General features: G+C 40.4%; 1 protein-coding gene across 1 annotated transcript in view; it reads right to left on the bottom strand.

Moving 5' to 3' along the window:
* Positions 1-12,982, bottom strand: part of tdp1 (tyrosyl-DNA phosphodiesterase 1) — a 67,266-nt gene that overhangs the window by 49,968 nt on the left and 4,316 nt on the right. Inside the window, exons 5-10 of the mRNA XM_064927573.1 lie at positions 11,640-11,736; positions 11,115-11,149; positions 7,429-7,521; positions 5,681-5,851; positions 5,418-5,496; positions 5,057-5,233 (exon numbers count right to left, since the gene is read on the bottom strand). Coding sequence (XP_064783645.1) covers positions 5,057-5,233; positions 5,418-5,496; positions 5,681-5,851; positions 7,429-7,521; positions 11,115-11,149; positions 11,640-11,736 — 652 coding nt within the window. The remainder of the gene's footprint in view (positions 1-5,056; positions 5,234-5,417; positions 5,497-5,680; positions 5,852-7,428; positions 7,522-11,114; positions 11,150-11,639; positions 11,737-12,982) is intronic.

Below are 12,982 nucleotides of genomic sequence, written 5' to 3'. Positions count from 1 at the left end.
TTGTTAATATAACTGCACTGTCCAATTTACAATAGCTATTACTGCAAAAAAAATGCTGTGCTATTGTTTGAGGAGAGCTCCTAACAACAAAGCACTTTTCACCACGATAGGTTTGATATTGCATTTCAAAGATGAAAAAAAGAAATCCTATAGGACATCAAATGTGTACTTACATTCTGAAATCTTGCTCTGATTTATCATCCAAAGGGTCCCAGAGATAACATGAAGTGTAAGTTTGTTAGATAAAATCCTTTTTCATATCCTAAAAAGGTCCATATAGCATGCACGATTGATTTTGTATTTCCACTCGTTCAATTTGCAAAGAAAGTAATCTGTGAAAATCTCACCCTAAACGTAGTTTCAACCAGTCAAATCACGTTCATATGCATTCCTCAAAGATCCTAAAACGTAACCAGATTTCACTATATCATTAGGGGTGTAGTATATCCTATAGGACACCATATTTGGTCAGAGAGCGAAGCCTTCATGGCATGCCGATGACACGGGCGGTCTTCACTTGAACGACTAACTTTGTCAAATAAGCACCAATTGGGGTCAAACAAAGCTAGCTAGATAGCCAATGAGCTGGGCTTTACGGGAATATCCGGAAACCATGTATCTGTTGTAAAATGTAGCTACTAAACTTGTACGACATCATGCCTTTTCCTTTTGGACAAAAATTATAAGAATATTCAGAGTTATGAAGTTATGAAAACTGGTTGTTCTGCAAATGTTGAACTTATAATATGGCTACTAATACTGGAAAAGCTAAATCAAAGTCCAAGTATACAGATTTGACAATGTTCTTGCAGAAAAATGTAATATGAATGCAAATGTCTCCTTCACGATTTGCCCATATGTACCTGGGTGGCTTCACACTAAATATCATGTAGTTCGCTCATACTTTAAGTTATCCGTCTGAAACTTAGCACATACACGGCTGCCATCTTGTGGACATCATCGGAATTACAACAAGAGGGATGGCTAGAACTGGGAGCTTTCTCTTGCAAAAAACGGTTAGTTTTTCTTTGTATTTTCTTCTACCAGATCTAATGTGTTATATTATCTTACATTCAGTTCACATTTCCACAAACTTCAAAGTGTTTCCTTTCAAATGGTACCAAAAATATGCATATCCTTGCTTCAAGGCCTGAGCTACAGGCAGTTAGATGTGCTATGTCATTTTAGGCGAAAATTGAAAATATAAGAATCCCTAAGAATTAACGGTGTGTTGAGTGCTCTTTGACACAATGCTGTTCTTTTAACTAAGGCAGAGCCTTGAGTGGATACAGTACCTTTAATAATATTTGCATGTGTGGTTTTAAAGCACTGTAATGCTACCAATGCAAGTAGATAAAGACTGGATTGCTGACGCTATGTAATGGCCATTGAGAAGCTTTGAAGCCATTTTGTCACTCCCCAGTAGGAGCAGTCCTGTATAGGAATGAATAGAATTCTACAGTATTTCAATTCAAATATTTCAAGGACAAAATTACATGTATTTAAAGTATTTTGGTTGTTGTAGTGGGGACAGTAACATTAGTAATCTCAAAATAATACTTTAAGTAAAATGTTTTATATTTAGCTTACATAATATAATTTAAAAGTATATATTAAGGCAGTGATGGGCAACTTTGATCGGAACTCTTCATGAGCGGCTGCGGTGGCTTGTGGGTCTGCGTACCCAAACACTTCTACACTTCCACTTCTACTACTTTTGCCATGGGGCGGAGAGAAAAATGTACAGTATTACAGATAATTTCCTGCAATTCTACACATTGAGAAATGTTTGCAGTTTTTAATATGATATCTGATGATCAATGGGCCCACCCCCCAGGCGGTAATTCGACCATGCTTACTACAATGTTAGACAGCTGGCCGCTAGACTGCCGTACCAATCGGGGAAAAAATTGCTGACATGGCAGGGCTTTAGATGTCAGTTTTTTAAATTAAATCACAAAAAAATCAAACAATTACTCCGACGAGAATTGGATTATGCAGCGGTGCTGACGCAGTGCACAGCAGGGCAGTGTATGGTTGACATTGTGTAAATTGCCTATATTCCTATTTTCTATAGCCCATTTTAATAAATATGTTGTATTTACACAAAGCAAGGGACTTTCTATTTTCTCTCCATTTTATATGAACATGACATGGCCTACTAAGCCATTTTCAGTTTAATGTAGGGTAGATATCTCCTGCTGTGCTATTTCATGATCAAACAAATGAATCTAACAGAGTTCTAGGCTATTTCAGAAAGTTAAGTCATTTTTGAATAACCCCAAAACATGGGAGGCCTGAGGTAATATTGAGAGAGAACAGCAAGATAAAAATAAAAAAATAAAATGAGAAATTTGAACAAAGCATTATAGGACAGGAATTATACATAGAAGGCCAGAAAAAATATCCTTCCTTGACATAGCGAACCAGACGGCCAAAAGCCTAATCCTACTAACTGAAATGGCATAAAACATGAAAGACAAATGAAAGTATTTTCCAAATTATTCGAATAAAAAGTGTTTAATGTCCGAAAGCTGCAGCTTGTAAGAATAATAATTATGAAAATCTGAGTCTATGGTATTCTCATTCACAGATTCATTTTGAATTTTTAGGCCACAAGAAGTGAAATTGAGCAAACAATACTAAGATGGAAAAATCTGATGAGGAGTCAAAAAAATTTAAAACTTAGGCAACAGCTGAGGAAAGCTTATGAAAGAAATGCGTTGTTGGATTAGGCCTATTTCCATATTATTCTAGCAATGTGCAACACATATAGTATCCTAGGCCTAATAAGAGAGGAGGATGAGGATAAAATGCAAAACAGTTTATAATTATGCAGTTTTGAGGACAGCAGAGATACTCTTGTAGCCCATGACCTCTACTTGTTTTGTACGATATTTTGAATGGCCGCTAGGGGGCGATACCATTGTGCATGGCAGGGGTGTCAAACTCATTCCGTGGAGGGCCTAGTGTCTGCTGGTTTTTGTTTTTTCATTTCAAATAAGACCTAAGCTGTGTTCAAATACTCATACTAATCGCAATAACAGTGCTATTTGTGATGTAAAATGGGTATATAGCATGCTTATTGGTCATAGTATGGATATAGTTAGTATGGATGTGTTATTACATTAGCCAAAATACAAAGTATACAAGCAGTGGCACTATTTCTGTGCTTTTAGAGCCCATAATGGAATTCTTCAGAAAATGGGTGGTTTAAAATGGGTGATTTGAAGAAAATTGCGGTATATATGCAGCCGAAGTCCAACGAGAGTGGATACAAATTCATTGCTTTAACTAATTATGACAAATATTGAGAAAATGTTGAGCAATGTAATAAAGTAATGATTTTTCAAATAAGTTACGTTACACGTTATGTTGGCTGACAATTTATTAGCTACGCTATCATAACGAACCGCATATCATTACTGCAGTATGTACCGGTATGTTAGCTAGCTACCTACCTAACGTTAGTTGTCTACTAATACATCAAACTTGCCAGTTTAATAACTACAGGCGAACTACTCAATCTTCATTTACTTGATTATTCCAGTCATTCTTAGCTTAGCTAAGTAGTATAGTCGTTGTGCATTCTCAATGGACATTTGGGTGCTTTCGTAAATTCTCTTTGGCTATTTGCTCCGATTTCAGAGCACTCTCGTTTGATTGTACCAGAACGCAGAATAACTGCTGAATTTATGAACACTCAACCCTCGTTGAATATGGCTGGTGTCAGTAAACATCAGAAAAAAGCCTAATTCAATTGTTGCCAGGAGCAAAGTTAGTCACCACACATGTAAACAGCCTAATCAGCTCTGGAAGGGTGAGTAAAATGGTCAGAGTGAGGTGTTCTCTCATTTGTGTCTGGAAATAGCTAGCCAACGTTAGCCAGTTAGAAGGGCAGTCAAGCACCCAAGCTAAGGTCAGAACGCTCGAGTCAACCCTACTCCTCGGCCAGAGCGTCCAGTGTGCGCACTGAACGCTCAGAGTGCGAAAAGCTCTGAATTCACAAACAGACAATTTGACAACACTCTGGCACTCCGGATTGAATTTAAGACCACACCCGAAGTCGTAAAATGTGTAGCTAGTAATATGTTATGCTAGCAAGAGGTTGCATAGCAACAGCATCAACTTCAGGTAGACAAGCAAAGCGCTAGTACGCTCAACTGAAAGGATTCTGTTCGTTTTCAGTATACTTGAATGAACTAATAGTATATGTATTTGTATATACTCATTAAATATGTAGAATACAGCATGTTTGTATGGGTATTCGAAACACAGCTCTAGACAACAAGGGGAGTTCCTTACTAATCAGTGACCTTAATTCAATCAAGTACAAGAAAGGAACAGTGCCCAATATCAGTAATCTAGTGTATATATAAATCATTGAATGCCACCAGGGCCAGCTCTAGCCTTTTGGGGGCCTGAAGCAATATTTGGCTTGGGGGGGGGGCCCACATCGCTGGCAAAAGAGTGGCCCCCCTCTTAACAGAGGAGAGAAAATGTTGCAGTTTAAAATTCTGTAATTCTACACATTTTGCCAAAGGGCAGAAAGAACACTGAAACTTTATAACTAACATCATGCAATTCTACACATTTTGCCATAGGGTAGAGATATTTTTGCAGTTTAAAAGCTAATTTCCTAAATTTTTCCATGACTTATACCATGTTAAGATGATATCTGAGTGTGAGTGACTAACAAAATCAAACATGGGGGGCCCCCTGGAGGACAGGGCCCCTGGGTACGTGCCCTGCGTGTCCGATTGATAATTTGGCCATAATTACAACAAGATTTTAGATAGCTGGCTATACTAACTTACCAATCTAAAAAATGTTTGCTGACATGGGCTAATTGAGTCACTGTCATTGAGTGACTGTGAGTGACTAACATAACTAACCAAATTTCGAACCCTTGTGTATTCAGGGCCGGTGCTGATTGCCACCCTCTCTAGGGTGGCCAGTTAGAGACGATAGAGTTACAGTGGCAGGTTTTTGGAACGTACCAACTAAAAATATACAGAGGGGGACTAGTACAATATGGGTGTTTTATAGAACGTACCAAGTGCATGGGGGGATCTGGGCGAAGAGACGATTTGCCCAGGGTGGTCAGAGTGCGCTGGAACTCCCCTGCCAGCCACTTGGTCTTGTCCAACCCCATGGAGCCGATGCTAGAGAACTGACCAATGACAGGCCACTTCTCTTCGTTGGGGATGGGCCGTGTGTGGTCGCGCAACAGCTATACAAGAGAGAGAGAGAGACAGAGACAGGGTCAGAACTGAGGAAAACACGGGTTAGTGCTGGGCTGGAACAAAAGCCCGCAAATAAAATGTAGCCATCCAACCCCGATATAGAGCATTCGAAAATGTCACAACTACTTCATCTGAGAATGTACAAGATAGAAGCAAGAGAAGAACTCTTACTTTTCTCAACCTCAGGTGACCCCACCTCTCCATGTCTGAGCCCAAGTACCTCCCTGGAGTGGAACCTATCAGATACACCCTGAGGAGAAGAGGAGGAGCTGTCAACATCTCAAATGGGTCCAGTTCAGTTGGCATGAAGTGGGGAACCCCCCCCCCCCCCCAAAAAAGTGAGTTATTATGGACACGGTAGTACCTAATGTGTGTCAAATGTTTTCAGCTGTGTCGTGCCAATTGAACATGATCATCGTTCAACATCGTCTCACCTGGTCTCAGACAGGTCATGCTCTCTGATCCTCTGAATCCAGTCGGCGATTTCGGGGGCACGATAGGCCCCCAGGTACTCCAGGAGGTCCCGCTTGAAAAGGGTGGGAGACTCCCCCGCTGTCTCTGGACTCCCCTTGGGTAACCGTAAATACAGAGGACTCATCCACAACCTGAGGCACACACACACACACACAGAAAGATACACAATACAACATCTGATAAATATTACTGCACACATTACAATAATACAACCCTTAGTCATCAGTGTTCTGATGAATCCCCATGAGCCTGCATTTCCCGTCAGGTGATCAATGACGTGTATTTCATTCATCATTCGAGACAAAATAAACACCGCGAGACAATCTCACAACATCAACACACCCTGCATAATATTCCTGTCGTCATCCACAGCATGACAGAGGCTGAAAGCCAGGGTGGGGTGACAGACATTCCATGCGTGTGTGATATGACTAGGGATGCACGATATATCGGTAAGCTAAAAACTGCTAACATCGGCCTGATGTGTAGTTTAACGCCGATGTCAAAGCTGACGTGCATATCTATATAACGTAGGTAGATGACGTAAAGATGGCACGACAAATACAGCTCTACGTGTGCAACACAGCACTCCTAACCTAACCCACAATGTCTGAGGACATACGTAAATGCCAAGAAAATACTTTTTGGGGTCAGTGTGTGTTTCAACTATTTAACTGTACTAGAAAAAGGCTTAAAAGGCCGCTAATTTTTTTTAAATATCGGTTATAGGTATTGGGTTTTTTGGCAAGGAAAATATTGGATATCGGCCAAAAATGTCATAGCAGTGTATCCCTAGATGTGACCCCAATGACAGGGCAGGCTGCTACAAAATAGAACAGGACAGAGCTCATCAATATGGATTCCAGACACCAGGAAGCCATTCTAGGTAGATGCCAAAACCAGACATATAACTACAACTACTTCAACATGATGATCAGATAGAAACAGAGTAAAAAAGGAATGTGATTTTGAGAGTCTCTATGTGTGTGTGTGTGTGTGTGGAGTGACAGGGAGAGAAGAGAGAGTGAGAAACCGTATTTAAGTAAGGGAGGAGTTAGGCGAAGGAGAAGCCAAACTATAGTTCTTTAAATGTGGCTCTCTCTCTGTTAGTCTCTCTAATGGAGCTGGTTTCAAGGGTTAGGGAGAGGCGGAGTAGAAAGTAAATGATCTGAGGGAATCACCTGAATGACAGAATAAAACAAAAATGGGATGATTACATCTCTAATGTTTGTGTAAGAGAGAGATGAAATGCAGATATTGAATAGGCCTATGTTTCTGTAAAATAATCAGTGCAGGTTCCTTCCTATGAAAGGTTTTGGCCCCAAAAAATGAAAAACGTGCCCCGTTACCATTTGGGTATGAAATGCGCCTCATTTCAGCCTGCTGAGTGAGTTGTCATGGAAACCAAGAGAAAATGTGTTATTAACGTGGGAATGAATAGACATCACGACGACAGCTATTCAACTCAGATATGAGACTAATGTTGTTATTATTTAAACCACAAACTAACAACTTTAAAGGCACCTGGTTCTCCGGCAATGCAAGAAACCTGGGCAAAAACAGGAAATCAATAACTTAATCATTAACAACAGAATTATGAAGTTGAAGTTCACCTTATCTCAACTGAGAGTGTCGAAATTGTCACCTAGCATAGCAATCAGTCTATAGAAATTGTAGTCTTCAAACATGGCCACAGTCAGAGACTCACCCCTGTGTTTTCTGGTACCAGTCTGCTCTGATCATGTTGGAGGTAAGGATGACCACTCTGAAGCCTTCCTCGTACCACAGCAACATCATCTTCCTGACAACACAAGATGGAGGACATGTCAATTGATGACACAAACGAGCATGCAGATGCACCATACACATACAAACACACAGGCAACGTACAACAACTGAACCACAACAACATTCAACTTCAAGAGACTTTGCAGATTTGTATTCTGTATTTATCCAGTGAATCTGATTAAGATGCAACACCATCTTCACTGCTCTGTTTAGTATAATGTATCTCATGTATTATCAAACTCCTGAAATCTTACCTAACCTCAGCTGGTGAATCTACCATACCTTTCCAGGGTCATTCATACAATCTATCCTGGAGCATTAATACAAAGTAATAGCCCTTATAGAACGAAGAGAGTACATAATTCCACCACATCAGTATTCTGAGGGAGATAAACACTAAGTGCATTTTAGCTACTAGAGCAATTTCACGCCAGGAAGGCTCAAAGATATTTATGATGTTTAGGATTTTCCTGAAATAAAATGAATAAAGGTCCTTTGGAGGAAGAATGTTTGGCATACCTTCAAAGTCTGTATTCAACATTATTATTGAGAAACAAGAATCAAGTTTAAGAAAACATTGTGTCATTTTGGCCTTACCCTGGGCATTTTTTGGCCTTACATAACAATGAGTCTGTCGATGCTTCAAAGCCAGTCTTGGTGTCATTTGAAACCTTACCGTGTGCTCTGAAATATGAGTAGTGTTTAAAATAACATTAATTTACGGACAATTAAAAATATAAACGTAAATCTCTCAAAAGTACCCTTTTTGACAATATACATCTCATTTCCAGAGTTGGCTCTCTTTATACATATCATTTGGCATTACAATGCATTCAGAAAGTATTCAGACCCCTTGACCTTTTCCACATTTTGTTACGTTACAGCCTTATTCTAAAATCGATTAAATAGTTTTTTCCCCCCTCATTAATCTACACACGGATACCCCAAAATAACAAAGCAAAAACAGGTTGACATTTTTGCAAATGTATTAAAAATAACTGAAATATCACATTTACATAAGTATTCAGACCCATTACTCAGTACTTTGTTGAAGCACCTTTGGCAGCTACAACAGCCTCGAGTCTTCTTGGATATGATGCTACAAGCTTGGCACACGTGTATTTGGGGAGTTTCTCCCATTCCTTTCTGCAGATCCTCTCAAGCTCTGTCAGGTTGGAAGGGGAGCGTCGTTGCAGAGCTATTTTCAGGTCTTTCCAGAGATGTTAGGATGTCAGGTTCATGTTCGGGCTCTGGCTGGGCCAGTAACGGACATTCAGAGACTTGTCTGGAAGCCACTCCTGCGTTGTCTTGGCTGCGTGCTTAGTGTCGTTGTCCTGTTGGAAGGTGAACCTTCGCCCCAGTCTGAGGTACTGAGTGCTCTGGAGCAAAAATATCTCCATACTTTGCTATGTTCATCTTTGCCTCGATCCTGAATTGTCTCCCAGTCCATGCCGCTGAAAAACATCCCAACAGCATGATGCTGCCACTGCCATGGTTCACCATAGGGATGGTGCCAGGTTTCCTCCAGACGTGACGCTTGGCATTCAGGCCAAAGAGTTCAGTCGTGGTTTCGTCAGACCAGAAAATCTTGTTTCTCAAGCAGAGATGGTTGTCCTTCTGGAACGTTCTCCAATCTCCACACCTCCCTGACCAAGGCCCTTCTCCCCTGATTGCTCAGTTTGGCCGGGCAGCCAGCTCCAAGAAGGGTCTTGGTGGTTCCAATCTTCTTCCATTTAAGAATGATGAAGGCCACTGTGCTCTTGGGGATCTTCAATGCTACAGAAATGTTTTGATACACTTCCCAAGATCTCTGCCTCGACACAATCCTGTCTCGGAGCTCTACGGACAATTCCCTCGACCTCGTGGCTTGGTTTTTGCTCTGACATACACTGTCAAATGTGGAAACTTACATAGACAAGTGTGAGCCTTTCCAAATCAAGTCCAATCAAGTTGTAGAAACATCAAGGATTATCAATGGAAACGGGATGCACCGGAGCTACATTTCTAGTCTCATAGCAAAGTGTCTTATGTAAATAAGGTATTTTTGTTTTTTAACATTTGGAAAAATTTATAAAAACCTGTTTTTGCATTGTCATTATGGGGTATTGTGTGGAGACTGCTGAGGAAAAAAACTATATTTAATCCATTTTAGAATAATGCTGAAAAGTAACAAAGTGTGGACAAATTCAAGGGGTCCGAAGGCACTGTATCGACCTTAACCCAATCACAGCCCTCCTTTAGTATTGCACATTCAGCGAATCACAATTGCCTTTGAATCTATTTTCCCATTCATTGTGTTGGTGGTTCTCATAAAATGGATGATAACTTATTTGCCATTCTGGCACGGAAATGCCCAGCAGTTGAATGTGTTAAAACTCTATTGAACTGGAGGAGCTGAAGGTAACACACACTTAAGTTTCACAGACATTGGTTTGGTGTTTTTCAAAGTTTGAAAAATATACCATTAGATGCCTTTTAGAAACTCCAGGCAGAGAAATATATGAATGTCAAACACTCCTACGGAGACTAAATTGAGACCCTGTGTTAGGAGGATTTGAAAAATCCTTTCTATTAATCTCTTGGAGGAAAACCTCTTCATGATTCAATGAGACGAGAGGAGAGAGTTCCTCTGATTCCTCATCTTGTTGTGTTTGTGACTGTGTGCATGTACCTCTCTGTGTAGGTGTAGCCTATGTGTGCGTGCCTAATATTGTGTAAGTAACTGTGTGTGTGTGTCTTCAGCCCGAGGTCGAACTAATCACGGAGCAGCAAAGTGCAACCCACCAGAGCAGACACGGGTGTTAGATGAGAATTATCTAGGCATCAATATTTTATTTACCCGCTACAGAAATCTTTCAAACTCTCTCAAACATGGAGAGATCACCCCCGAGGCATCCAACCTCAGTCTCCGAGTACCTGAATAAACCATAAGAATCATTAAACCCAGCGATAGGGGGGCAGGGAGAAATCAAACGAATAAGTATGCAACAATGGAAACAGAGACTGGCTCTCCCGTTTAACACTTAGAATAACAAAATAGTTAAGATGAAGACTTAAGCAGTGTTGCGCAGACAGATCGGATGAAAGTAGCATAGAAAGTAGTTCCCCACTAATCAGTTATCATCTCATGTAACAGACAACCTGGCTTTCAGTTTGTTCTCAAGTTGACATTTAGAGTAGTTACGGAGAGTTATAATGGCGGTGGAAAGGCAATAGTACAGAATACTGATCCAGGCTCACTTGCATGTTGAGTGGGGTTATGATAGGTGACTTTTGCACGCTGCCGTCGATTTCAAATCCTTCCTCTCGGGTTAACATTAATGTGCATTAAAAGGTACGCTTAGCTAAAGCATCGTTTGTTTGGGCTTCAGCTCCACAGCACTTTGAATTGAAAAACAAAGAGAACCCCGGCCCTGACTCTGTGAGCTCATTCTTCAGAGACCAACTGAACACATTTACCTATGAAACAATATTCCGCTCAGGCCACTGTTTGATGTAGAAAATAAGCATATCCAACTCAGTGAGACATTTCTTCAAAACTCCCGATCAAATTACAAAAAGGTACATGGATGAGATATGGTGCAAGGGGAGAAAAAGAACACGTACGTGTGGTGTGTTCCGAAAGCAATATCCAGTTTGGCCTGTTAGGAGACAAACAGAAAATCCAAATGAACACAGTTGAGACACTGGGATGGCTCATTAGGATAATGTATTACAGTTGGCTGGCTAGCAGACTGCTTTTTGGCGATTAGGTAAATGACTTGACTTCAAAAAACTTTTACAGAAGACTGTGATTCAAATAATACCTCAAAATAGGTCAGGAGTGAAAGAATAGGCGAATGGAACAGAAGAACAGGCTCAGTCGATTTGATTTGTTTGAGTTTAGGTAGTGAGTCAATGTCTCTTATCAATGTCTCCCTCTGGTGGGCTACGGTGTAAAATACAATGTGACACAATGTGAATATTTTTGTGGGAAACAAAGGCAAGAGGAGAGTGAGAGGAAGGTGGAGGAGAACTAGGCGTGAGGAAAGTAAATTGAGATAAGAGGGGAAGCCCAGAAGAAGGGCAAGTTAAAAAAAGAGAGGTTGCAGAGGAGAGGAGAAAAAGAGAAGAAGGTTAGAGATGTGCTACCTGGCAGAATCGGACTTGACTGTAGGGCTGGGCTTGCTGGAGCAGACGGGCCTTGGCCTCTCTCTTGTCTCCGTGGACAATCAGTAGAGGCTTGTCTCTGTAGAACATCAAATTACATTTTATTGGTCGAGCACACATACTTTGCAGATGTTATCACGGGTGTAGCGAAATGCTTATGTTACTAGCTCCAACAGTGCAGTAATACCTAACAATACACGCAAATCCCAAAAAAATAAAAGGAATTTAGAAATACTAGAACAAGCAATGTCAGAGTCTGAGAAATAAATATATACACTACCGTTCAAAAGGTTATGGTCACTTAGAAATATATATTTTGAAAGAAAATCACTTTTTTTGTCCATTAAAATAACATCAAATTTATCAGAAATACAGTGTAGACATTGTTAATGTTGTAAATGACTATTGTAGCTGGAAACGGCAGATTTGTAATGGATTATTTACAAAGGTGAACAGAGGCCAATTATCTGCAACCATCACTCCTGTGTTACAATGGCACGTTGTGTTAGCTAATCCAAGTTGATCATTTTAAAAGGCTAATTAATCATTAGAAAACCCTTTTGCAATTATGTTAGCACAGCTGAAAACTGTTGTGCTGATTTAAAGAAGCAATAAAACTGGCCTTCTTTAGACTAGTTGAGTATCTGGAGCATCAGTATTTGTGGGTTCGATTACAGACTTAAAATGACCAGAAATATAGACTTTCTTCTGAAACTCGCTGTGTAATACACCTCACAAGTCCTCAACTGGCAGCTTCATGAAATAGTACCCGCAAAACACCAGTCTCAACATCAACAGTGAAGAGGCGACTCTGGGATGCTGGCCTTCTAGGCAGAGTTGCAAAGAAAAATTCATATCTCAGACTGACCAATAAAATATTAAGATGGGCAAAAGAACAGACACTGGACAGAGGAACTCTTCCAAGAAGGCCAGCATCCCAGAGTCGCCTCTTCACTGTTGATGTTGAGACTGGTGTTTTGCGGGTACTATTTAATGAAGCTGCCAGTTGAGGAATTGTGAGGCGTCTGGTTCTTAAACTAGACACTAAATGTACTTGTCCACTTGCTCAGTTGTGCACCGGGGCCTCCCACTCATCTATTCTATTCTGGGTAGAGCCAGTTAGCGCTGTGTTGTGGAATAATCAGAATTTGTTGGTAACATAGGTAAGAAATTTTATATTCATCATATGTTTGTAAGTTACTTCTCATCAAGAATGTTATTTTTGTATAATACTGTGGCAGGGTAGCAGTATCTGTTCTATGTCAAGACTAAGTTGCATGGGCCGCAGAGAGGGGAGAGGTCAAGGGATCATCAAGCGTGTATCT

The sequence above is a fragment of the Oncorhynchus masou genome, chromosome 21 (assembly GCF_036934945.1).
Source record: "Oncorhynchus masou masou isolate Uvic2021 chromosome 21, UVic_Omas_1.1, whole genome shotgun sequence".
In the NCBI taxonomy this organism is placed as follows: Eukaryota; Metazoa; Chordata; class Actinopteri; order Salmoniformes; family Salmonidae; genus Oncorhynchus; species Oncorhynchus masou.
Note: the sequence above shows the minus strand (reverse complement) of the source record. Positions and strands in the feature narration are given on the sequence as shown.